A 24,451-nucleotide genomic window follows, 5' to 3' on the forward strand; every position below is an offset into this window, starting at 1 on the left:
TCATACCCAAGAAGACTCGAGTCTGTAATCGCTGCCAAATGTGCTTCAACAAAGTACCGAGGAAAGGGTCTGAATACTTATGTAAATGTGATTTCAGCTTTTTATTTTTAATAACTTTGCTAAAATGTATTAACTTTTTTTTGCTTTGTCATTATGGGGTATTGTGTGTGGATTGATGGGGGGAAAAAACAATTTCATTCATTTTAGAATAAGGCTGTAACGTAACAAAACGTGGAAAATGTCAAGGGGTCTGAATACTTCCCGAATGCACTGTATACCCAGCTGGGTGATTGAAAGCTGAACTGAGTTGGTGGTGGTAATGCACCTTAAAGTTAGTTGCCAACCGCCATATAAAGTCCATAGAAGATGAATAGGAAGAATAAGACGAAGACTGAAGGAGAGATTACCAGAAACAAACAAAATTTCCCATTTTATCTGTGGATTAATTGTCAGAGTAGAGAACACATGATTTTGTGTGACTCAAAATGGGCCAAAATTCTACAAAGTTCCAGGGAAGAAAAAAGGACCTTGTGCATTTCAGTAAAATAACAACTGTTTATATCCCAGCAAGCTAGCTAGCTAAATGTCCATAAATGTTTCGACCTGTCCCTAAATTAATATAGTTGGTTCAGAGTTCGTTTTGATATTTTAACCTGCGGATGGACAAAAATCAACAATGCGCGCTAGGGCACACACACACATGCCCGGTGCAGTCAGCATGTTTCTCTTTTGTCTCCTTCCTTCTGTCCATCCACACACACACAATCTGTCATTCTGTAGAATAAAAATAAAAATAATTCAATAAATGACAAATGCAATATCTGACATACACATTATGGCTATACTTAAGAAGCTGTTTAGAAATCTGAGCAGAAGTACAGTAAAGTTTGGGATTAAAATATGTAACGCTATACTGCCCTCAAGTGTCCCTCACAGGTATAACATGTTCCACTAATTCTATTTCTGTGGTTTTACCTGTTAACTGACCTCAAATCAGATTGTTTATAGGCTCTTCTTTTATGCTGACCCCACCATGAGCGTTGAAAAATAAATGTACACGTGTTATTCAATCATTTCATCCAACAACAACAGAACGTGGAACATCGCATGATGGAAGAAACACCAGAGAAAGTTCTTCGGCTGGTTCTAGTTCCGAGGTGGTTCCAGAGTGTTCCATCCAGGGTTCTGTGTTTTAAAGAGGAGCTGCAACAGGTTTGGTCTTAAAAAGGGGAGGTGCAGCTGTCTGGGCTTGACTGATACTGTCATCACCCATCTATTTCTCCCTAATGCAATCCAACCCACTGCTACAGTATACTGTATCCCACACATCTTTCACCACTCCCAGAGAGGTGGCTTGGATCCATGCAGTCCCTGGATCCACCAGTCCTGGTCACTTAAATACATGTGGTTGGCTTTTTCACAGTGTCATCTTCACAGTGGCCGCAGCAATCCTTCACAAAGGAGCTCACATATACCATGATCCTTCACAGAGAAAAGGTCTATCTTACACAGGTCCAACTGAGGACCTCTCTCCCTCTCTGGGTATAATGATTATGATACAAGTCCATACACACAGTACATACTGCATGTGGCAATATGAAAAAGGCGGAGCTGATGCGCTCTAATAAAAAGGTGAAAGGTCACACTGCGGTAGCTCCCAGGTGGCATATCAGCCGACGGACGGCTCAGTGGTTGGCTAGTGGGCTCATTCATCTGTCAACGTGACTGGGGTCAGTGTCACATACAGTGAGGGGTCATAGCTACGTGTTGATGTGTTTCATTCTATACGCTATGTCTGTATTCATCCATATATTATGTGATCTATAGTATAGCATCTAAAAAATAAAAGTGAAAATATAGAGGAAGTGCGACAGTGTGAAATAAAGTGTCGTGTAGCACTGATTCCGATACATGTGGGTTTTTAGTCCAGGTCACCATAGTCTGTGACCCTTGACCTTTCACTCTTTACTCCTGAGATTGTCTGTGTGATAGGTAAGGCGTGTCGGTGGTTGCCATGTTTTACAGGCTGCTGTTGGTGAGCATGCGGGTGAACTCATCAATGAGACTCTTGAAAGTGATCCTTCTGGCGGGGGTGTTCTCCCAGCACTTCCTCATCAGCTCATACACCTGCAAAAACACAGAGAAAAGAATCATTATTACTCTAACATCAGCTCGTACACTTTCAACACACACACACACAGTCAGATTACACACAAAGATTTCTAGTCATGCAATTTCTAGTATTGCCGAATTCCTTTCGGGCTCTATTCAGTACGTATCGTGGAAGTTCAGCATTACAGCGTGATTGAAATTTAAAGGCAATGTTCCCACGTTAGCGGAGACTGCATTCACATTAAACGCTACATGTCAGCTCAATAGGAAATGAACTTCAACTGTAAATTGCGCAAACTGGATTGAATAGAGCCCTTAGTCTTACGATATCAATGTAAAAAGAGCACTTTTCTAGCTCCATGAATTACTGAAAAGAAATGATCTCTGAGGATAGTAAAATTGAGTGACATATTGAGGAGAGAGAGAGAGCATATTGTGAGTGGTGGGGTGACTAAACACCGGTAGGTAGCCACAGGGCCTTCGGAAAGTATTCAGACCCATAGATTTCCCCCCCCCCACATTTTGTTACATTACAGCCTTACTCTAAAATCGATTATATAAACAAAAAAGAAACTCAGCAATCTACACACAATACCCCATAATGACAAAGCGCAAGAGGTTTTTAGAAATTTTTGCAAATATATTAAACAGAAAAAACATACCATATTTACATAAGTATTCAGACCCTTTGCTATGAGATTCAAAATTGAGCTCAGGTGCATCCTGTTTCTATTGATCATCATCGAGATGTTTCTACAACTTGATTAGAGTCCAGCTGTGGTAAATTCAATTGACTGGACATGATTTGGAAAGGCACACACCTGTCTGTATAAGGTACCACAGTTGACAGTGCATGTCAGAACAATAACCAAGCCATGAAGCAGAAGGAATTGTCCATAGAGCTCAGAGACAGAATTGTGTAGAAGCAGGAAACCTGGAACCATCCCTACGGTGAAGCACAATGGTGGCAGCATCATGCTGTGAGGATATTTTCAGGGGCAGGGACTGGGAAACCAGTCAGGATCGAGGCAAAGGTGAACAGAGCAAAACCTATTCCCCTTCAGGAGACTGAAAAGATTTGGCATGGGTCCTCAGATCCGCAAAAGGTTCTACAGCTGCACAATCGAGAGCATCCTGACTGGTTGCATCACTGCCTGGTATGGCAACTACTCGGCCTCCGACCGCAAGGCACTACAGAGGGTAGTGCGAAAGGCCCAGTAAATCACTGGGGCCAAGCTTCCTGCCATCCAGGACCTCGATACCAGGCGGTGTCATAGTAAGGCCATAAAATGTGTCAAATACTCCAGCCACCCTAGTCATAGACTGCTCTCTCTGCTACCGCACAGCAAGCAATACCGGAGCGCCAAGTCTAGGTCCAAGAGACTTCTAAACAGCTTCCACCCCCAAGACATAAGACTCCTGAACATCTAATCAAATGGCTACCCAGACTATTTGCATTGTCGTCCCCCCCTTTACGCTGCTGCTACTCTGTTTATTATCTGTGCATAGTCACTTTAATAACTCTATCTACAGTTGAAGTCAGAAGTTTACATACACCTTAGCCAAATACATTTAAACTCTGTTTTTCACAATTCCTGACATTTAATCCTAGTAAAAATTCCCTGTCTTAGGTCAGTTAGGATCACCACTTTATTTTAAGAATGTGAAATGTCAGAATAATAGTAGAGAGAATTATTTATTTCAGCTTTTATTTCTTTCATCACATTGCCAGTGGGTCAAAAGTTTACATACACTCAATTAGTATTTGGTAGTATTGCCTTTAAATTGTTTAACTTGAGTCAAACGTTTTGGGTAGTCTTCCACAAGTTTCCCACAATAAGTTGGGTGAATTTTGGCCCATTCCTCCTGACAGAGCTGGTGTAACTGAGTCAGGTTTGTAGGCCTCCTTGCTCGCACACGCCTTTTCAGTTCTGCCCACAAATTTTCTATAGGATTGAGGTCAGGGCTTTGTGATGGCCAATCCAATACCTTGATTTTGTTGTTCTTAAGCCATTTTGCCACAACTTTGGAAGAATGCTTGGGGTCATTGTCCATTTGGAAGACCCATTTGCGACCAAGCTTTAACTTCCTGACTGATGTCTTGAGATGTTGCTTCAATATATCCACATAATTTTCCTCACTCATGATGCCATCTATTTTGTGCAGTGCACCAGTCCCTCCTGCAGCAAAACACCCCCACAACATGATGCTGCCACCCCCTGTGCTTCATGGTTGGGATGGTGTTCTTCGGCTTGCAAGCGTCCCCCTTTTTCCTCCAAATATAATGATGGTCGTTATGGCCAAACAGTTCTATTTTTGTTTCATCAGACCAGAAGACTGATGTGCAGTGACTGATGTGCAGTCATGTGCAGTTACAAACCGTAGTCTGGCTTTTTTATGGCGGTTTTGGAGCAGTGGCTTCTTCCTTGCTGAGCGGCCTTTCAGGTTATGTCGATATAGGACTCGTTTTACTGCGGATATAGATACTTTTGTACCTGTTTCCTCCAGCATCTTCACAAGGTCCTTGCTGTCGTTCTGGGATTGATTTGCACGTTTCGCACCAAAGTACATTCATCTCTAGGAGACAGAACGTGTCTCCTCCCTGAGCGGTATGACGGCTGCCTGGTCCCATGGTGTTTATACTTGCGTACTATTGTTTGTACAGATGAACGTGGTACCTTCAGGCATTTGGTATTGCTCCCAAGGATGAACCAGACTTGTGGAGGTCTACAATTTTTTTCTGAGGTCTTGGCTGATTTCTTTTGATTTTCCCATGATGTCAAGCAAAGAGGCACTGAGTTTGAAGGTAGGCCTTGAAATACATCCACAGGTACACCTCCAATGGACTCAAATGATGTCAATTAGCCTATCAGAAGCCATGGCATCATTTTCTGAAATTTTCCAAGCTGTTTAAAGGCACAGTCAACTTAGTGTATGTAAACTTCTGACCCACTGGAATTGTGATACAGTGAATTATAAGTGAAATAATCTGTATGGAAACAATTATTGGAAAAATTACTTGTGTCATGCACAAAGTAGATGTCCTAACCGACTTGCCAAAACTATAGTTTGTTAACAAGACATTTGTGGAGTGGTTGAAAAACGAGTTTTAATGACTCCAACCTAAGTGTATGTAAACTTCTGACTTCAATTGTACATATTACCTCAATTACCTCGACCAACCGGTGCCCCCGCACATTGACTCTACCGGTACCCCTTGTATATAGCCTCACTATTTTTATTTTACTGCTGCTCTTTAATTATTTGTTACTTTTTCTTTTTTTTTTTTCTTCTTAAAACCGCAAAGTCAAGGGGTCTGAATACTTTCCGAAGGTAGGAGATGGGAAACTCCATTGCAATCATATTAACGCCCATTGTGTACGTTGCCCATGCTATGCCAATGGGCCGTGCGGTGCATTCTGGGCGATTCTGGGACGAGTGAATGGGAGTCAATTGGGCGCTAGTTCAAAAACCCAACATTAGCATGAATTTCTTCAACAAAAACTACAACATTACAAATATTTTCAGAGAGGTGAGATAATGAACATGCTATATGTAATATTGTATAGTTTTGGAATTGTGACATTATGTACTTTCGGAGGAAAATAGGCACTTTTCTCGACTCATACCCTGACTTTGAGAAGGGATTGCGTGACGATTAGCTTAGCATCCGCGTGACGCAGCATGACAATGTGAAAGTGATTGGTCGACAGTCTGCTGGGTGAGAGGGACGTTATTCGTTCCTCCATTCGTTGTCCAATGGGATTCCTATTTCCTCCTTTCACTAATATCTCTGGTAGATCTTACCGTTCCAGGACAACTATCAGGACGGGGCAGCCTCTTCCCCTCTTCCAGCACCTTGACCAATCGCGTCACTGTCATCTGGCCCTGAGTAGGACCAATAATCTTCAGGAACATCTGTGGGACAAAGAGGGGGGAAGGGGAGAAGAGATGAGTTGCCATGGAAACACGATGAAACAAAATGACTCCTCCCATCTAGCCAGTGAAGACAGGACTGACAGAGGGCTCTGACAAGAGATTCCGGAAGTGGATTTTACAATCCTCGTAACCCATAGTGATATTAAATATTAGTGAAAGCGATATTACTGTGCACCCGAGACTGAAAAACAATTCCTATGTTGATGTTGTGCCCATCGGTTATGAATGTTTCAACCTCTGTGTTGAGATGTCATGCATTTACTGCCATTTCCTGGTTTTAAAGAGCACCAAAAAACTTCACTAACCATGAGCCTTAGTGTTTCTGCCGCCACAGAAACAGACCCTGGATCTGTTCTAACGCGACTCTAAACAAGAGGTAAAATCTCACATAATATGGACAACTTCGTTATCTGCCTATGGGAGATAACGCAACGGACAAATTCTGTTTGTGCCTGTGACAGTGCTATCGAGCATCATCATGTGTTCACTAACAGATCTCATGGTTTATTTTAGTGCTGTGTATGGTAATTATTATATTTTTGTTGTTGTGTATAGTAACTTAGCTAGCTAACAAATTGGAAACAACACCATGGCCAACCAACAACTACCATGTTTTTAAAAATGTACAAGAAACGCCGGAGACTGTAGAGAAAGCGAGACACCCCACTCCCTCATCTTTTCTGATGCCCCCGCCCCACAGAGGGTGTACCCCCACTGGCAAAATTTTTCTGGTGGGTAGGGCAAGCGGGAGGGGACAATAAGTAGCTGTTTCCTCTTGCGCCAGATATTAAGGAGGAAACACGAGCTTAAGCAGGAAAAGCATGCTCATGCAGGAAAAGCCTGCTCACGCGAGAGAGGAAACGGCCACTTACACAGACAGGAACCTTGCCAATCTTTTTCAGTGGTAAACAGCCTGAGTAAACCATATTTACCCACCATCTTTGGGAATGATTCCAATGGCTTATATCTGCTCTGTGATCGGAAGATACAGACCGCAATGCTGCATGGGATGAGTAGTTTGTTTTTCCCCTAACTCTGGTATAGTATGTACACAGTCTTGTACCCTTGACTTTTCTTTCATACATCACTGTTTTTCAAAAGTGATTTCTAATCTTTTAAATTAAATGGTTAACCCCAGAAATGTTTGCCAAAAGAGGGGCGTGGCCCCTACCGAGCCCCATAGAGTTGTATTGTTGATGCATTGTTGTTGAGACAAAGCCAGTCAGAAGAAAATAGTCAAACACTGCATTCCATCTACAATTCTAGAACCTGTTTCAAAGCAGTCTCTTAATGGTGGCAACTAAAACCATATAAGATGGTAATAGCTATTGATTAGCTATCAATCGTTAACCAGTTTCTGTGAATTGAACAGTGGGGTAAAGTGTAGGAATAAGCCTTAATGGATATGTAATGATCATGGCTACAGGGTGTTGATTAGGGAAAACATATTGGTATAGATTGTCTGAGCAATCAGGGAGTTGGAAGGGTGTGTGTGTGTGAAAGAGATGGCACAGGCTAGCAGGACTGGGCAGAGCCCCTTGGCGAGTCATTAGCCACCCTGGGAATAGACTGGCGCAACCTGCCTCGATCAGTGGGATGGAAGGCTGTGCTGCCAGGCCTAGGTGTGTGTGTGTATGCGTGTGTGTGTGTGTATGCGTGTGTGTGTGTGTGTACTGACCGCCATGGGGCTGATGGCGTTCTCACAGTAGGTGAGCAGCTCGTACATGGTGACACCGAAGGACCAGACATCAGAGGCCAGGTAGAACTTACAGTGGACCAAACACTCAGGGGCATACCTGGTACATGGGAAGACAGAGGGATAACACGCCAACATACATCACACTGTCTGTAAACTATTTACACAAAGACACAAACTCTCAGGAATCCAAAATACTCTCTCTTTAATTCTTAAAAGTCTAAGCCGTTGGGGGGGTTTATGAACTGACATATGGAATTGTTTTAAGATGGTCATAATAAGGATCATTTAGCTATTTGATTTTTGAATAAAATATTGAATTTGGCCTTTACTACTATAGCTCAGAGAAAGCCCAGAGAAAGCCCAGAGAAAGCCCAGAGTCTCCCCTTTCCATAATATTTTGGAGGTCAAACCGTTAGACATTTTCTTGAGAACACAAGACTTTCGGGATGTCTCACGGTCTGACAAACACCGCTCTACCTCTGCCAACTTTCACCGCAGATGCGGAAACATCTCTCTGGCTTAAAATGGACAGATTTTGATGGGGATTGTTTTGATTATGATACTTTGATTGGCGCACAGATGCGTCAATCGACTCTCGGGGGGTTAAATCACAGACATGGGGCCAGAAGCGCTTGCACCAGGTGGGATAAAACAACAGTAGTCTGCAGTAGTCCAGTCCTCTCACCAGTACACAGGGCTGTCCAGGTCATCTTTGACTGTGTAATATCCCTCGTTGCCCTTGATGCTCTTGGTCAGGCCGAAGTCTCCGATCTTCACCGTGCTCTCGTTCTCCACCAGAACATTCCGGGCTGCCAGATCCCGGTGGATGTAATTCCGAGATCCCAGATAGTCCATTCCCTGGAGAGAGGGGAGGAATTTATCCTATTATATAACTATCAATGACATCACCATAATGTTCCCATAACCAGGGCTAAGGGTCAGGGTTAAACACGAAGCTCGGGTCAGGGTTAAACACGAAGCTAGGGTTAGAGTTAAACACGAAGCAAGGGTTAGGGTTGAACCGGGATGTGAACACGAAGCTAGGGTTAGGGTTGGACACGAAGCTAGGGTTAGGGTTGAACCGGGATGTGAACACGAAGCTAGGGTTAGGGTTTGACACGAAGCTAGGGTTAGGGTTGAACCGGGATGTGAACACGAAGCTAGGGTTAGGGTTGGACACGAAGCTAGGGTTAGGGTTGAACCGGGATGTGAACACGAAGCTAGGGTTAGGGTTGAACCAGGATGTGGACACAAAGTTAGGGTTGGACACGAAGCTAGCTATGGACACGAAGCTAGGTTTAGGGTTGAACCGGGATGTGGACACGAAGCTAGGTTTAGGGTTGGACACGAAGCTAGCATTGGACACGAAGCTAGGATTGGACACGAAGCTAGGTTTAGGGTTGGACATGAAGCTAGGGTTAGGGTTGGACATGAAGCTAGGGTTAGGGTTGGACACAAAGCTAGGATTAGGGTTGGACACGAAGCTAGGGTTAGGGTTGGACACGAAGCTAGGGTTAGGGTTGGACACGAAGCTAGGGTTAGGGCTGGACACGAAGCTAGGGTTAGGGTTGGACACGAAGCTAGGTATAGGGTTGGACACGAAGCTAGGTATAGGGTTGGACACAAAGCTAGGTTTAGGGTTGGACACGAAGCTAGGTTTAGGGTTGGACACAAAGCTTGGTTTAGGGTTGGACACGAAGCTAGGTTTAGGGTTGGACACGAAGCTAGGTTTAGGGTTGGACACGAAGCTAGGGTGAGGGTTGGACACGAAGATAGGGTGAGGGTTGGACATGAAGCTAGGTTTAGGGTTGGACATGAAGCTAGGATTAGGGTTGGACACGAAGCTAGGGTGAGGGTTGGACACGAAGCTTGGTTTAGGGTTGGACACGAAGCTAGGGTTAGGGTTGGACACGAAGCTTGGTTTAGGGTTGGACACGAAGCTAGGTTTAGGGTTGGACATGAAGCTAGGTTTAGGGTTGGACACGAAGCTAGGTTTAGGGTTGGACACGAAGCTAGGGTGAGGGTTGGACACGAAGATAGGGTGAGGGTTGGACATGAAGCTAGGTTTAGGGTTGGACATGAAGCTAGGTTTAGGGTTGGACACGAAGCTAGGGTGAGGGTTGGACACGAAGCTTGGTTTAGGGTTGGACACGAAGCTAGGGTTAGGGTTGGACACGAAGCTAGGGTTAGGGTTGGACATGAAGCTAGGGTTAGGGTTGGACATGAAGCTAGGTTTAGGGTTGGACATGAAGCTAGGTTTAGGGTTGGACACGAAGCTAGGATTAGGGTTGGACATGAAGCTAGGGTTAGGGTTGGACATGAAGCTAGGATTAGGGTTGGACACGAAGCTAGGGTTAGGGTTGGACACGAAGCTAGGGTTAGGGTTGGACACGAAGCTAGGGTTAGGGTTGGACACGAAGCTAGGGTTAGGGTTGGACACGAAGCTAGGTATAGGGTTGGACACGAAGCTAGGTTTAGGGTTGGACACGAAGCTTGGTTTAGGGTTGGACACGAAGCTAGGGTGAGGGTTGGACACAAAGCTAGGGTGAGGGTTGGACACGAAGCTAGGGTGAGGGTTGGACACGAAGCTAGGATTAGGGTTGGACATGAAGCTAGGTTTAGGGTTGGACATGAAGCTAGGTTTTGGGTTGACACGAAGCTAGGGTGAGGGTTGGACACGAAGCTTGGTTTAGGGTTGGACACAAAGCTAGGGTTAGGGTTGGACACGAAGCTAGGGTTAGGGTTGGACATGAAGCTAGGTTTAGTGTTGGACATGAAGCTAGGTTTAGTGTTGGACATGAAGCTAGGTTTAGGGTTGGACATGAAGCTAGGTTTAGGGTTGGACATGAAGCTAGGATTAGGGTTGGACATGAAGCTAGGGTTAGGGTTGGAGATGAAGCTAGGATTAGGGTTGGACACGAAGCTAGGTTTAGGGTTGGACACGAAGCTAGGTTTAGGGTTGGACATGAAGCTAGGGTTAGGGTTGGACATGAAGCTAGGTTTAGGGTTGGACATGAAGCTAGGTTTAGGGTTGGACATGAAGCTAGGGTTAGGGTTGGACATGAAGCTAGGTTTAGGGTTGGACATGAAGCTAGGGTTAGGGTTTAGACAGTTGCGGTACCTGACAGATCTGGACAGCGTAGCTAAGCAGGGTCTTCAGGCTGGTCTGTCCTCTGTTACGGGGCAGGTACTCCTTCAGACTGCCAGCAGGCAGGTACTCCATGATCAACTTGATGGCTCTGCCTCCTACACATACACAGATAAAGAGGTTTGAGTGGACTCAGCACAGGTGATGTTTGTGTACGTGTTTACGTCCGTGCGCGTGTGGCAGGTGTACGCGTTCCTCTCGCTCACCCTCCTCCTGGCAGATGCCCTTGTACTTGACGATGTTCTCGTGGTAGAGTTCTTTAAGGATTCCTATCTCACTCCAAAGGTTGTTGCTCTGCTCCTCCCTGTTCTCTGGTTTGAGACTCTTCACTGCTACCAGCTCCCCTGTCCGGTCCCCTCTGGGGTCATACCGACACAGCTCCACCTTTCCAAAGTGACCCTACGCACGCGGACAGCCAGTTACATACGCACGTTACCGTTATACACAACCACGTCAGCCTAAAAAGACTCAGGAACACACACCGTGACACACATAGCGGTAACTGCATATACAACACTCGTTCTCTGACGCATTCAAAAACACAGAAACGTGCGTTACCTCCCCCAAATCTCGGATCCTCTTGAGGAACCTCTTCTGGAACAGAGTGGGGTCGACCTCCTGAGTGGGCGCCGGCTTGATAGAGGGGTCTGGTGGAGGGACACACACACTGTTACCACTGACAACTTGTACAGTGGGTTTATTCAGCGAAGCTACAGCCCACCAGTATGATGGATGTGGAACTGCGACATGACTGCAGTACCTCATTCTGGCCACAGTGTGGGAGTATTAAAGGGCAATATGCATATCCAAGGGGTCCAGTTTAGGGGGAGATGTAGTTTACTGGGTTCACTCGCACACAACACTCATACACACACACACTCTCTCTTGCACAAGCTCTCTCTCTAGCTAGCGTTTGGGAACGGCTGCCCTTAACAGGGGGAATTTAGTATTTTATTAGGAGCCGCGTTAGCGAAAGCTGCAGCTACTCTTCCTGGGGTCCAGGAAGAGCAGCTAGGGGAATGATGACTTACTGCATACATTCAAAGAGCCTTTGTACAGATACGCATGCACACAAACACACACAGCTCCTCCCACGTGTCACACACAGACGTACACACACACACACCAGTATCACGATTTCCTTGGGGAAAAAAACGAGACTAAACTCTATGGTCCTTGATAGACCTACTTTATGTCAGACATTGTGTGCTATAGCTTGCAAAATAAATGTGACTCTGGATGACAACATAAGGCTGTTTGTTATCAACATTAGGGCTGTTTTCCTCAAGAAATTAAGTCCGTTTCCTGTTTTGTCTCCTCTCCTTCCTTACTTCCTAGTATCGCAATACTGGTATCGTGCCAAAACTAACAAACACACACACACACACACACACAGAAACACGTACTCTGCTCCTCCAGCGTGTCTATGTCTCTGACGATGGCCCTGAAGAAGGGGCGTTTGTGGGGGTCGTAGGTCATGCAGTGAGTCATCAGTTCAGCCAGCTCTTTGCAGTCTGGGGTAGCCAACTGGCACTCCGCTGCATAGAACCTCTCCTTCTACTCACGGGGGAGAGAGAGAAACCTCATCAGTTATCAAGGCAGAGCAAGCTTAAGGGCATGTATTATCCCTGCTTGACCTGGGCAGGAACTGAGTACCGGTTCTACTGCTTGAGTTCATGTTCCTCTTATAGAACATTAGCTCACGAGTATCGTGGAGCTCCTGCACCGAAATATAAACATTACCGGTACCCAAAATGAGAACCGGCACTTATTTCAGTCCAAGTCAAGCACGGTGTATTACTCTGGGTTGCAATACATTTGTTACAGATGTGTATTGGAATTATCCTTCAAGTGGATCAAGATGTGTGTGTGCGTGTACCTCGGTGAGTTTCTTGTCTTTGAGGGGCACTTCTCCGTCATAGCAGATCTCCCACAGTGTTGTGCCGAAGCCCCACTTATCAGCTGCTACACTCAGGTTGGTAGAGTCCTTCAAACACTCTGGAGCGATCCATGGGATCCGGTCCACACACTCTGCAGGGTGGCACAAACACAGCCTTAGGCACACGGTATGTGTTTGTATACACTATACGGGGAGAGGGGAATGCATTTGACTGAAATGTGTCTTCCACATTTAACCCGACCACTATGAATCAGAGAGGGGGGCCTGCCTTAAAAATCAACATCCACGTCATTAGCGCCCGGGCAGCAGTTGTTGTTGGGGGTTTAACTGCCTTGCTCAAGGGCAGATTTATACCTTGTTGGCTCGGGGATTCGATCCAGCAACCTTTCGGTTACTGGCCCAACGCTCCTACCCGCCGCTCACTGTACGAACACATTCACATTCGGTGTAAAAACCCACTCTATTGTACTGAACACACACAACAAACGTTCATCTGTTGGGGAGAGGTTTTGTCAGTATTAATATGTTTGGTGTCCCTTCTTCCCTCTCTGACATATTTACTGTATTACTTTTCCCTGATGCATTCTCTGTCTCTCTCTCCCTTATCTCTCTCCCTGTGTTGTGGGAAAGGCTCTGCCTTCCTCGTCATGTGACCTGGGCCACCCAGTCTCTCTCTGGCCTGGAGTCAATTCACTTCCAACTGACAGGAATCCACAGCCCTGCCATGCCAGTAACACTGCACATAAACGGAGAGCGAGAGGGGGGGCAGGGGTGATGGAGGGAATGGGGGGGGGGGAAGGAGGGAGTCCAGGAGGAGGAGCAAAAGAAAAGTACAGAGAATAAGGGGAGAGAGCAGGAAAAAGAGAGCGGGTGGGGAGAAGGACGGCAAGAGATGCGGAGAGGGGAAATAGAGATGGGAAGAAAGCGTGTTCTCATTTGTCCGATTCAAATGTCCCAGTGGACTTTAACACAGAGACATCCAGTCCAGTCATTAACTCTGTTTACGGTGTCTGTTTAACCGTCTTCACTCAGCCACAGACACCGTAAATGTTTGCCCGAGCAGAAACATGATGCCATTGGAGGGAAATATGGAATGTGAGAAGTGTTCTTGTGTAGTATCCTTCCTGAAAACAACAATTCCCCGACAGAACCTCACTAACACCGGTGGTCCTTTTGTAGCTCAGCTGGTCGGGCACGGCGTTCGTAACGCCAGGATACTGGGTTCGATTCCCGTGGACCACCCATAAAATATATGCACATATGACTGTTAAGTCGCTTTGGATAAAAGCGTGTGCTGAAACGGCATATATTATTTGACTGTGAAGACATTCTCCTGGGTCACAAACCCTTCAGAACTCGATATATTGTACAATGGAGGCTTCATATTTCTATGATCTCAAATTGGGCTCTTGTCCTGTCAGAGCTCAACGTGGATCTCTGCAAAACAAGATAAGTTGCTCTGGATGAGAACAAAAACGGTCATTGAATATGATGGTTGACTGGCACACATTGTGCATAACTTGCCACACAGAAATGATTCAGTGAGGTCTTACCCTCTCTGGTCAACACAGTGATGGGTATGCCGGGGTCGCTGAGCTTGATGAAGGGTCCTCCCTCACTGTCCACTCCGTCTCTGGCCAGCAGGATGTTCTTGGTACACACAAAGCCATGCACCAGCTTCTTATCCTCCTGCATACATACATACGTACATACGAGAGAGTCAAATCTAACTGTATTTGTCACATGCGCTGAATACAACAGGTGTAGTAGAGTTTACCGTGAAATGCTTACTTATGAGCCTTTACCAACGATGCAGAGTTTTTTTTTTCAAATATCCCAAGAGGAATAAAATACACAAGCTATAAACAGGGAGTACCAGATCAATGTGGAGGAGTACAAGGTATTTGAGGTAGACATGCACATCTAGGTAGTGAGAAAGCGACTAGGCATCAGGATAGATAATAATAAGAGTACAATAAAGAACAGAGTAGCAGCACCATATGTGTGAAGTGTGTGTGTGTGTATGTGTAGTGTGTGTGTGTAAGTGAGTGGGTATAGTCTTGTGAGTGTACATAAAGTCAGCGCAAGATAAGGTCAATGCAGATGGTCCAATCTACGGCTTTGGGTGACTGAAGTCTTTGGTGTGTGTCTTACCAGGTAGCTGAGAGCACTGGCCAGTTGTTTGGCCACCTGGAACTTCCATGGTGTACCGAGAGGACTGTGTTGTCTTCGCATGAGAAGATCCAACGGACCGAACTGGACAAACTCCTCCACCATGATATCTGGGGGAGAGAGAGGGACAGTCAATACACCGACACACACACAGACACACTCGGGGAATATTCTGCCCGCTGGCCACCACAACAGAAAGACTGGTTTGTCTTGTGTTTTGGGAAACAGTACAGTGACACCTATAAGTAACAAAATAAAAGGGAACGCTTGAGTAAATGAGGGATACGAAGTACATTGAAAGCAGGTGCTTCCACACAGGTGTAGTTGCTGAGTTAATTAAGCAACTAACATCCCATCATGCTTAGGGTCATGTATAAAAATGCCGACTTGCCCATTATTGTGGCTACCATGGCTAGAAGAAGAGATCTCAGTGACTTTGAAAGAGGGGTCTATAAGGAGCATAGGTTTAAAGTGTGTGTGTGTGTGTGTGTGTGTGTGTGTGTGTGTGTGTGTGTGTGTGTGTGTGTGTGTGTGTGTGTGTGTGTGTCTCTCAGTCACCAGATCTCAACCCAATTTCAAACTTATGGGAGATTCTGGAGCTGGGCCTGAGACAGCGTTTTCCACCACCATCAACAAAACACCAAATGATGGAATTTCTAATGGAAAAATGGTGCCGTAACCCTCCAATAGAGTTCCAGACACTTGTAGAATCTATGCCAAGGCGCATTGAAGCTGTTCTGGCGTCTCGTGGTGCCCCAACGCCCTATTAAGGCACTTTATGTCGGTGGCTTCCTTTATTTTGCCAGTTTCCTGTTCATTACTACATGAATCTATTCATAGGATGTAAACAGTGTGTAGGGTGCCGTCTCGGATGGGACGTTAAACAGGTGTCCTGACTCTCTGTGGTCACTAAAGATCCCATGGCACATATCGTAGGGGTGTTAACCCTGGTGTCCTGGCTAAATTCCCAAGCTGTCAATCATACCATCACTGTCGTCTAATCATCCCCAGTTTACAATTGGCTCATTCATCCCCCTCCTCTCCCCTGTAACTATTCCCCAGGTCGTTGCTGTAAATGAGAATGTGTTCTCAGTCAACTTACCTGGTAAAATAACGGTAAAATATATATATGTTTTTTTTTAATAAAAATAAATACCAAACATCTCCCACTAACCTGTTTGGACAGGTGTTAGACAGTACTGTATAGTATATCAACGCACTATTCAATACTGAGTCAACAGCTCATGGGGAATTCGGTAATTGTAAATAATGGCAAGACCTATCACACCCACTAACAGTGTAGGTCCTGTATTACCACTTCTTATAGTAACAGAAGGATGGATTAAGAAGTGAGTTTAAGGTTTAGATGTGTCATGTAGGTTACCATGGCAGCGTAGGGTGTTTGTGTGTGTGTACTCACTCTCCAGGTGGCGTACACAGACTCCGTAGAGCAGGGCGATGTGCTTATGGGAGACCTGCCGCATCATACTGGCTGTCTCAAAGAAGGCCTGGGGAGAGAGGGAGAAAAAGAGAGAGCGGGAGAAAGAGAGCGGGAGAGATGGTGCGAGAGAGAGAGAGAAAAAGAGAGAGCGGGAGAAAAGGAGAGAGCGGGAGAGATGGAGGTGAGAGAGAGGAAAGAGTCAGTCAGCTAATGTGGCAGAATATTGCCACAGAACATCACTCACATACTCTCAGAAGTTACACTTCTAGTGGGAGTCCCTAAAGTTATCACAGGATGTAAACAGTGTGTGTGTCTTACCAGAGAGATGTCCCTGTGTCCGGACCCCAGCACCTTCAGCACTACTTTGACGTCCTGAGAGGAAGAGTATCCAGCATCCTCATCCTCCGCACTCTTCACCTTCAGTACTCCAGCATAGATGTTCGTCCGGGTACCCAGCCCCAGGTGCTCTCCCTGAGAGGTAGGAGAGAGAGGAGAGCGAGTTAGTCAAGACACACTCACGAGATACACACACCGTAAACACACACTGGTGACCGACACCAGTAAGAAAACACTGAAGGACTAAAGTGTTTAGAAAAATAAAAGATTGACAAAGTCTCTTTCAGCCGATGGATAGATGTGACTGATAGGGTATGTACTGGATGTGTACAGTGGGGGTGTCAAACATGCGGCCCGCGGCAGTTGTTTTTTGTTTAAAAAAAAAATGTGTCTCTTAATCAACATTGAAATGACTAAAACCAAATGAAAACTGTGTAGAAATGATAGACTTACATTCATAGTATTTTCACTCTGTCCAGCTTGCTAACATCAAACCCGCTTGCTAACATCAAACCCGAAAGCTAGACAGAAAATTCCAAAAGCGATGGATAGAGGACTATTTTTTTTTTAAAAATTTTGACAGCAAGGAAATATAATACATTTTGAGTGCTGCCCTCCATGAAGACCAAATGCTTCACACTCACTCATCACAAATTGGAAGCAAGATGGTTACAGTGCCTCCTAAAGACATGATGGACATCTGGAAAAGGGGGTAGGCTATCAGCTGATCGTTGATGATTGATGTAAATCTGCTAGTTAGCGCAATCATTTTTTTTTTACAGTTAGTGATTTATCTTCAATATCCTTAAATAATAACTTCATAATATTATATTCACAATCTTCTAACTCATGATATAAGGCTGGCTGGCTAGTGGCATGTGGATCTTTGTTGTATGTGGTAGTTAGCTCGAGTCTAGACCAGTGGTCACCAACCGATCGATCACGGTCGACTGGTCGATATTTAAGGCATTCCTAGTCGATCGCCAAACATTTCTGTAGAAAAGCCAACAGTAAAGGTTTGCCATCTCTTTGAATTGTTTTATTTGTCTTGCGCTGTTGGCGGTAGGTGCACTTGATTCAGAAGCCCTGCACGCTGGGTAGGCAAAGTGTTCCCATTTTGAACCATTTCATTTGTCTGAAGGGACAAACACTGCCTACCAGGAGAACTGTGGCTAAATCAAGTGCGCCTACTGCGCTGGCCAATCGGATAGCTCATATCACCGTGCCTACAGCTTTCACGACCCCACAGCAAATGTTTGATACTAGCCTACGTGTGATTTTATAACTTTTAAAAATATGACCAGAGAAAAACTTTAAAAGAATACAGCAAAGAGCTGCTGATTTTATGAGTGAGTTCATGTTTAAGTTTTTATTTCAGCACTTTTACAAAACATAAAACGCGCTCCTTATTTCCACTCGCGCTGCAGCTGCAGTGAATGAGTAGCCAAACGTATCGATAGGCCTGCGTTTTATTACTAGCAGCTCGTCGTGTCTATTTTAATATTAAGGAATATTTAACTTCTCTCGTCATAGGAACAACATGAATTTGTGCATGAGGCGGATGCAGTGCGAATTGAGTTTCGGCATCAGTTGGAGGACAATGTCCTCTCTCTGGACAGTCTCACAGGAGGAAAGGAGAGAGCAGGGACCGTGAGAGGTAGACCCTCTGCTGCCCTCTCCCTCCCTCCGCTGAGACTGACCATCAGATGCAGGTAACATCAGTCCAGTAAAATTATTTACATTTATGCTCAGCTGTGCCTCGTAAGTGATACACCCACAGATCTATTTTGTTATCAAAGCTTGAATTTTGAAATGAAATATGGTCTGAGAATAACAATATTGGTAGGCAAGGCATATAGCCAATATGCTGTGATAATGTATTAGGGCTACTGCACAAAAAAACGTACAAAAAAATAAATATATAGGATGGTCTGGTGAAATACCTCACTCATCACCCAAAAGGGCACTTGGCGAGTAGGAGGGTAAACGGGCAGGTGCTTGGGCACAGGAAGACCCCTATCTGTGCACGTGCCTGGTACGGTGTGTGGTACTGTACCTGTACGATCTCCTCCTTGAGGATCCTGTGGAAGCTAAGTTGGCTCTCCTGCAGGGGTGTCTGGGGGACCAGCACTCGTTCCTTAGTTACTACCAGCAGGTTGGACACCTCTGAAACACACACATACTCCATATTAGCCAGTGCAAAACACACACACACACACACACACACACACACACACACACACACACACACACACACACACACACACACACACACACACACACACACACACACACACACACACACACACACACACACACACAACACACACCAGGGTTGTGTTCATTAGGCCATGCAACAACAAAATATTGCATGGCTGTGTGCTCGATTTTATACACCTGTCAGCAACAGGTGTGGCTGAAATAGCCGAATCCACTTGATTTTGTATATAGTAGTATGAGAGTATACTTATGGGATACGCCCCCAGTGTATTCGTGAGAAGCCTTTAATACACTACACCAGCCATGATTGGCTGGACGTCGAGACGTGTCGTCGGGGAGGGGCGTCCCTCCTACCTTATAAAAAGGTCCAACGTAGCATCGCTGAGTCATTCAAAATAAGCAACACCTCTTCCTCTATCCTGCAAGGAGGGTGGTCTGGTGAAATACCTCACTCATACTGTCAGAAAACCGGGGTTACAGTCGTAACCTAAAATGCTCTTTCAAGTATTCATTTCGGTATTTCACTTATGGTATATACGAACTCCCGTATTGCCAGACAAGCTTATCCTGACGACCGACTGCCCTGTGAGACTCATCACACAAAATGGGCCCTGGCCCTCAGAAGATCCTACACCTAAAACAGTATGCGCCAGTGTTGGTGCAGTGACATCGGGCCTATACAACTTTGCAAACGTATGAGATGAAGCCCAACTCGCTGCTGAGCAGCCATTTCTCTAGTGGAATGAGCCAGTAGGCCAGCAGGAGACTGAATACCTTTACCAAAGCGATAGCCCCCACTATCCAGTGGGAGAGGCGTTGTTTAGGGAGTGCTTTACCCATGTAAGGTTTCGCGCAGGAAATGAACAACTGATCACAGTTTCTAAACCCCTTAGTCCTGTCCATGAAGATGCACAGAGGGTGAACATATGCAACCATTCGTTCCGGGTGGGGGATAAAAAGCTGTCAGCTCAAGGGGAAGACACGTCAAAGACGGGTTAGTAACCTTAGGGATAAAGGCGGGGTTTGGCCGCAATGATACCCTATCGTTACCAGGAGCAAACTGTGCACATTGACGAGTGCACTGAGAGTGTGTGAATGTCGCTTGCACGCTTGGCAGAGGCCAACGCTACTAACAGTGCTGTCGTAAATGAAAGCATCTTAACCTCCACCTGATCCAAGGGCTCAAAGGGCTGTTGGCATAGAGCATCCAAAACAACTGATAAGTCCCATGACAGGGCAAGCTGTTTGGACCCTGGACTCAAACGACGTGCACCGTTCATAAAACGGGCGAAACGGGTGTTGCCCTACTGTTGTGCTCCCAAAACCCACATGACAAGCCGAAATAGCTGCCAGCTATACCTTAATAGTAGAAAAGGCCTTTCCTTTGTCTAATAATTCCTGTATGAACGACAGGATTACCGGGACAGAGCACAGGAACGACATGGTCTGTGAATCGGTGCGCCATTCCTCAAACGCATGCCATTTACAAATCATAAAGGGACCTGGTGGATGAGGCTCTAGCACTCAGTCTAAATGTGATTTTGGGGAAGCCCGGCAGTGTTCAAATTAAACCGTTCATGGGCCATGTCCAGAGTGCCAACCGTTCCGGGTGAGGTTGGAAAATCTCCCTGCGCTCCTGGCACAGTAGGTCCCACTGCAGCGGGAGGTGCCACAGCTGACCGCATAGTAGTTGAGTGATCTCCGCTAGCCAGTGTCTTTCTGGCCAATGTGGCACTATTAGTATGAGAAACAGACCCTTCTCCCGCACCCTGGCTAAGGGGTGGGGAGAGAGAGCGATCAGGGCCAGTAGGGGGAATGAATACAGGTCACGTGGCCACTCATATGCCAACTCGTCCATCCCTATCGGTGCATCCCGATCCCTCAGGGAAAAGAACAGTGGACACTGTGTATTCTCTCTCGATGCATAAAGATCCACTGCTGGAATGCCGAAGGGCATCCAAACCTGATTGGCTAACTCTGGGTGGAGCTTCCACTCCCCATATAGAGGGTTCTCTCAGGAGAGTAAATATGCCCCCAAATTCAGCACTACTGGTTTATGAGTAGCTCTCATTGACTGGAGATGCACACTGCTCCACGTAATCAGTCTGTGTGCCAGTGTGTGTAAGTGAGGGGATCGCAGTCCCCCTTGTCTGTTTATGTAAGCCACAACCGTGGTATTGTCTGTTCTGACTAGAACATGATGACCCTCAAAAAATGGGAGAAACAACTTTAATGCTCGGGACACTGCAAGGAGTTCCAGGCAGTTTATGTGAGTGGAACGGAGATGGGGTCCCCACACCCCGTTCAGCACCTCGTGGTTGCACCCCAAACCGAGAGAGACATGTCTGTCAGGACTAATTGTTTGGCTTAAACAGTGTCCATCTGGACACCCTGTGACAGAAATGTCGGGTCTCTCCAGGAGTGCAGTGCTACCGTGCAATCTATGGAGATCTGTACATGGTGATGTTCGTGATGTATTGGGACCTAGAGAAGAGACCCAGCATTGAAACCCTCTCATATTCAAGCGTCCTAATGGGATGACCACTAAAGCCGATGCCATCAAACCTCACAGCCGTAGGCATGTTTTGAAAGAGTCCAGGTTCCCTCTGCGAAAAAGTGCTAGGCAATTCTGGAATGTTCTTATACGTTTCCTTGAGGCGAGCTTGAATGATACCGAATCTAGGGTTAGACCTAGGAAAGAGATTGTCTGCGTGGGAATCAGAATGCTCTTTACTGTTTATTCTGAAACCTAGAAATTTCAGGCGTTCCAAGAGCAGACTAAGAATTCTTGTCTCGATTGAGTGCACAGCAGCTAATCGTCTATGTACGTCATCAGCCGAATGCCCCTCCCTCTGAGAGGTGACAGTGAGAGTCCAAAAGGGAGGACCAGAAATCCATAGATTACGCCCTGGAAAAGAAAATCTGAGAAATGTCCTGTGAGGAGAGTATATTCAGATGTGAAAGTAAGCGTCCTTCAAGTCGACGGATACGAACCAATCGCCTGGGCGCAAATAACGTAGCAGAGCAGTGTGTGTCAACATTCTGAACGCGTACTTTCAAAGCCTGTAGCTCTATGATCGGGTGTATAACTTGAGTAAAAACCGCAGTGGCTTTGTTGGGAGGAACAATTATTATTGCCCTTATCCCTATTAGTGATGTGATTTCCCTGATTCCCCTGAGCCTGAGCTCCGATTCCTTTGAATCGAGACGGGTGACAGGGAATTGTAGTCTGTCTATCGTGCCCTGTACCCAGTTTGACACTGCGCATGCCCGCCAGATCTCTCTCCTCTCCGGGAGAGAGCAGCACCCTTTGATGGGGGGAGAGTGTATGACAGTCCGCGAAGCGCTGCACATGCACGGCTGGCCCGCACTGGGAGAGTGCTTAACAAATCAAATTTATTTATATAGCCCTTCGTACATCAGCTGATATCTCAAAGTGCTGTACAGAAACCCAGCCTAAAACCCCAAACAGCAAGCAATGCATGTGAAAGAAGCACGGTGGCTAGGAAAAACTCCCTAGGAAAAACTCCCTAGAAAGGCCAAAACCTAGGAAGAAACCTAGAGAGGAACCAGGCTATGAGGGGTGGCCAGTCCTCTTCTGGCTGTACCGGGTGGATATTATAACAGAACATGGTCAAGATGTTAAAATGTTCATAAATGACCAGCATGGTCATATAATAATAATCATAGTAGTTGTCGAGGGTGCAACAAGTCAGCAACTCAAGAGTAAGTGTCAGTTGGCTTTTACAAAAAAGTGAACTGACATTGGGGAGTGTTTGTGAGACGAGAGGGGGGTCTTGTAGAAGCATCCACCTGAACATTGTCTTTTCTCCTCTTTGGGCTGTACTCTGTGACCACCGACTTGGGCCCGGTATGCAGGTGCCTGGGAACTTGCACCCTGGAACAGGCTCAGGACTGATGGTGGAGATAGAAATGCGCTTGGGGGATGCCGTTCTCGCCTCTCTGGCAATGGGGACACCACTAGGCTGTCCGCATCTTCCTCCTTACCTCCTGGGTGGGGTTAGGGGCCGGTTGGCTCCTTGGGGCCATGGGTGGGAAGGGAGGCTTCTTAGACCTAGGGTCCGAGGTTCTCTGCTGCCTTGGGCTCGCAGCCTAGGGGGCTGGGGATCTTAAAGGGGTTTTGACCTGCTGCAGCCTGGGTGAAGGTGGAGCCAGGCACAGGGGAGGCACTGGGCTGTATCTTACTGGGCAGACAGAGCTGGAGGATTCTCACTGTCAGACAGTGTGGATAGATTGAGCCATCGCGCCCTCTCCTGGGATATCATGAGCCCCATCACTCTTCCCGACACCTGGACGGCAGCTTTAAGCAGACGCAGGTTGAGGTCTGTGGCAATGCAGCTCTCGTCTCACAAACTTGGCTCCGGTGTGACAGTTATCGCGTCCTGTAGCTCAGCTTGGTATGCCTAGGTCATGGAAGCGGTGCTGAGCCCCGTCACCGCTGTGGCGACCAACTTGTAGACATCTGTCGCGGAGGACTGAATGCACTCGTACTTGGCTGGTAAGGTGGGACCAGTCGAGCTCATGGAGGACTTCTGGCTGGGGTGTAGATAGGAAGCTACCATTGAGTCGATGGGGGGGGCATGTGGGCAAGCCCAATCCCTTCCATGTCAACACAGTCCAACACGACCCACCTTGGACAGGGTTCTTGGAGGAGAAAGGTCTATTCCAGGTATGGATAACCTCCTCCAGGCATTCTGGGAAGACTGGTATAAATTGCCTGGCTGCCCGTTTGGCTTTGGGTAGCTTACCTTCGTAGCGGGACATGGTGGTCTCTGCTACTGTATTAGGCAAAGGAATCAAGGAATCAACAGTTTATCTGCAGTGCATTTGCACACGTCCTGCAGATCCACACCGAGAGCCAGTTTCGGATTCCCCGGCAGGGGGCTTGGCGGCCTGAGGGGATGAAGGAGTTGTTTCCTCCATCTGATGATTCCAAATGGGGGCTGTCGGGAAAGCCCCATGGAGTCGTTGTCGTCTGATGTCAGGAAGCCCGGCAGGGAGGCAGCGAGGTCATTGCTGGAGTCCTCCAACAGTGGGGCAGTGGCTTCAAGCTGGTCGTCCCAGCTAGTGCTAGCCGTCGCTCCGAGATTCCCTGTGGGGATATCCATCGCCTCTAATGAGCCATTGGGGATGTCAGCCCCATGTTAGGGTCCTTGGGGATGTCAGCCCCATGTCAGGCTAGCTTGGCGTGCGACGGAGACTCTTCACCATGAAGAGGGCACAGTCTAGTTAGGTAGCTAGCGATTAGTGGTTTATCTCCAATGGTGACACTTGTGGATACCATTTCCAAAAAAGATAGACAAGATTGCTTGGTAGTAGGTAGTACAAAAACTTTTCTTGTCCAAGTTAAACCACAAAACTTTGAAGCTAGCTAGCGTGGTGGCTAGCTTGCTTAAGAGTAGTCACTGTTTGGATAGAGCTAACTTGGTCGGGAAAAGAGTTAGCGAGTCGAGCGAGTTGTAA

The 24,451-nt window shown here is 46.4% G+C and overlaps 1 protein-coding gene across 1 annotated transcript in view; it reads right to left on the reverse strand.

Moving 5' to 3' along the window:
• Positions 1–397: 397 nt before the first annotated feature.
• Positions 398–24,451, reverse strand: part of LOC100286690 (tyrosine-protein kinase JAK1) — a 59,775-nt gene continuing 35,721 nt past the window's right edge. The window contains exons 11-24 of the mRNA XM_014168828.2: positions 18,804–18,913; positions 16,730–16,882; positions 16,391–16,478; positions 14,953–15,080; positions 14,352–14,487; positions 12,778–12,929; positions 12,305–12,455; positions 11,457–11,545; positions 11,105–11,297; positions 10,872–10,996; positions 8,436–8,608; positions 7,730–7,847; positions 5,920–6,030; positions 398–2,127 (exon numbers count right to left, since the gene is read on the reverse strand). Of these exons, the coding sequence (XP_014024303.1) occupies positions 2,020–2,127; positions 5,920–6,030; positions 7,730–7,847; positions 8,436–8,608; positions 10,872–10,996; positions 11,105–11,297; positions 11,457–11,545; positions 12,305–12,455; positions 12,778–12,929; positions 14,352–14,487; positions 14,953–15,080; positions 16,391–16,478; positions 16,730–16,882; positions 18,804–18,913 (1,835 nt within the window). The 3' untranslated portion in view covers positions 398–2,019. The remainder of the gene's footprint in view (positions 2,128–5,919; positions 6,031–7,729; positions 7,848–8,435; positions 8,609–10,871; positions 10,997–11,104; positions 11,298–11,456; positions 11,546–12,304; positions 12,456–12,777; positions 12,930–14,351; positions 14,488–14,952; positions 15,081–16,390; positions 16,479–16,729; positions 16,883–18,803; positions 18,914–24,451) is intronic.

The sequence above is a fragment of the Salmo salar genome, chromosome ssa23 (assembly GCF_905237065.1).
Source record: "Salmo salar chromosome ssa23, Ssal_v3.1, whole genome shotgun sequence".
In the NCBI taxonomy this organism is placed as follows: Eukaryota; Metazoa; Chordata; class Actinopteri; order Salmoniformes; family Salmonidae; genus Salmo; species Salmo salar.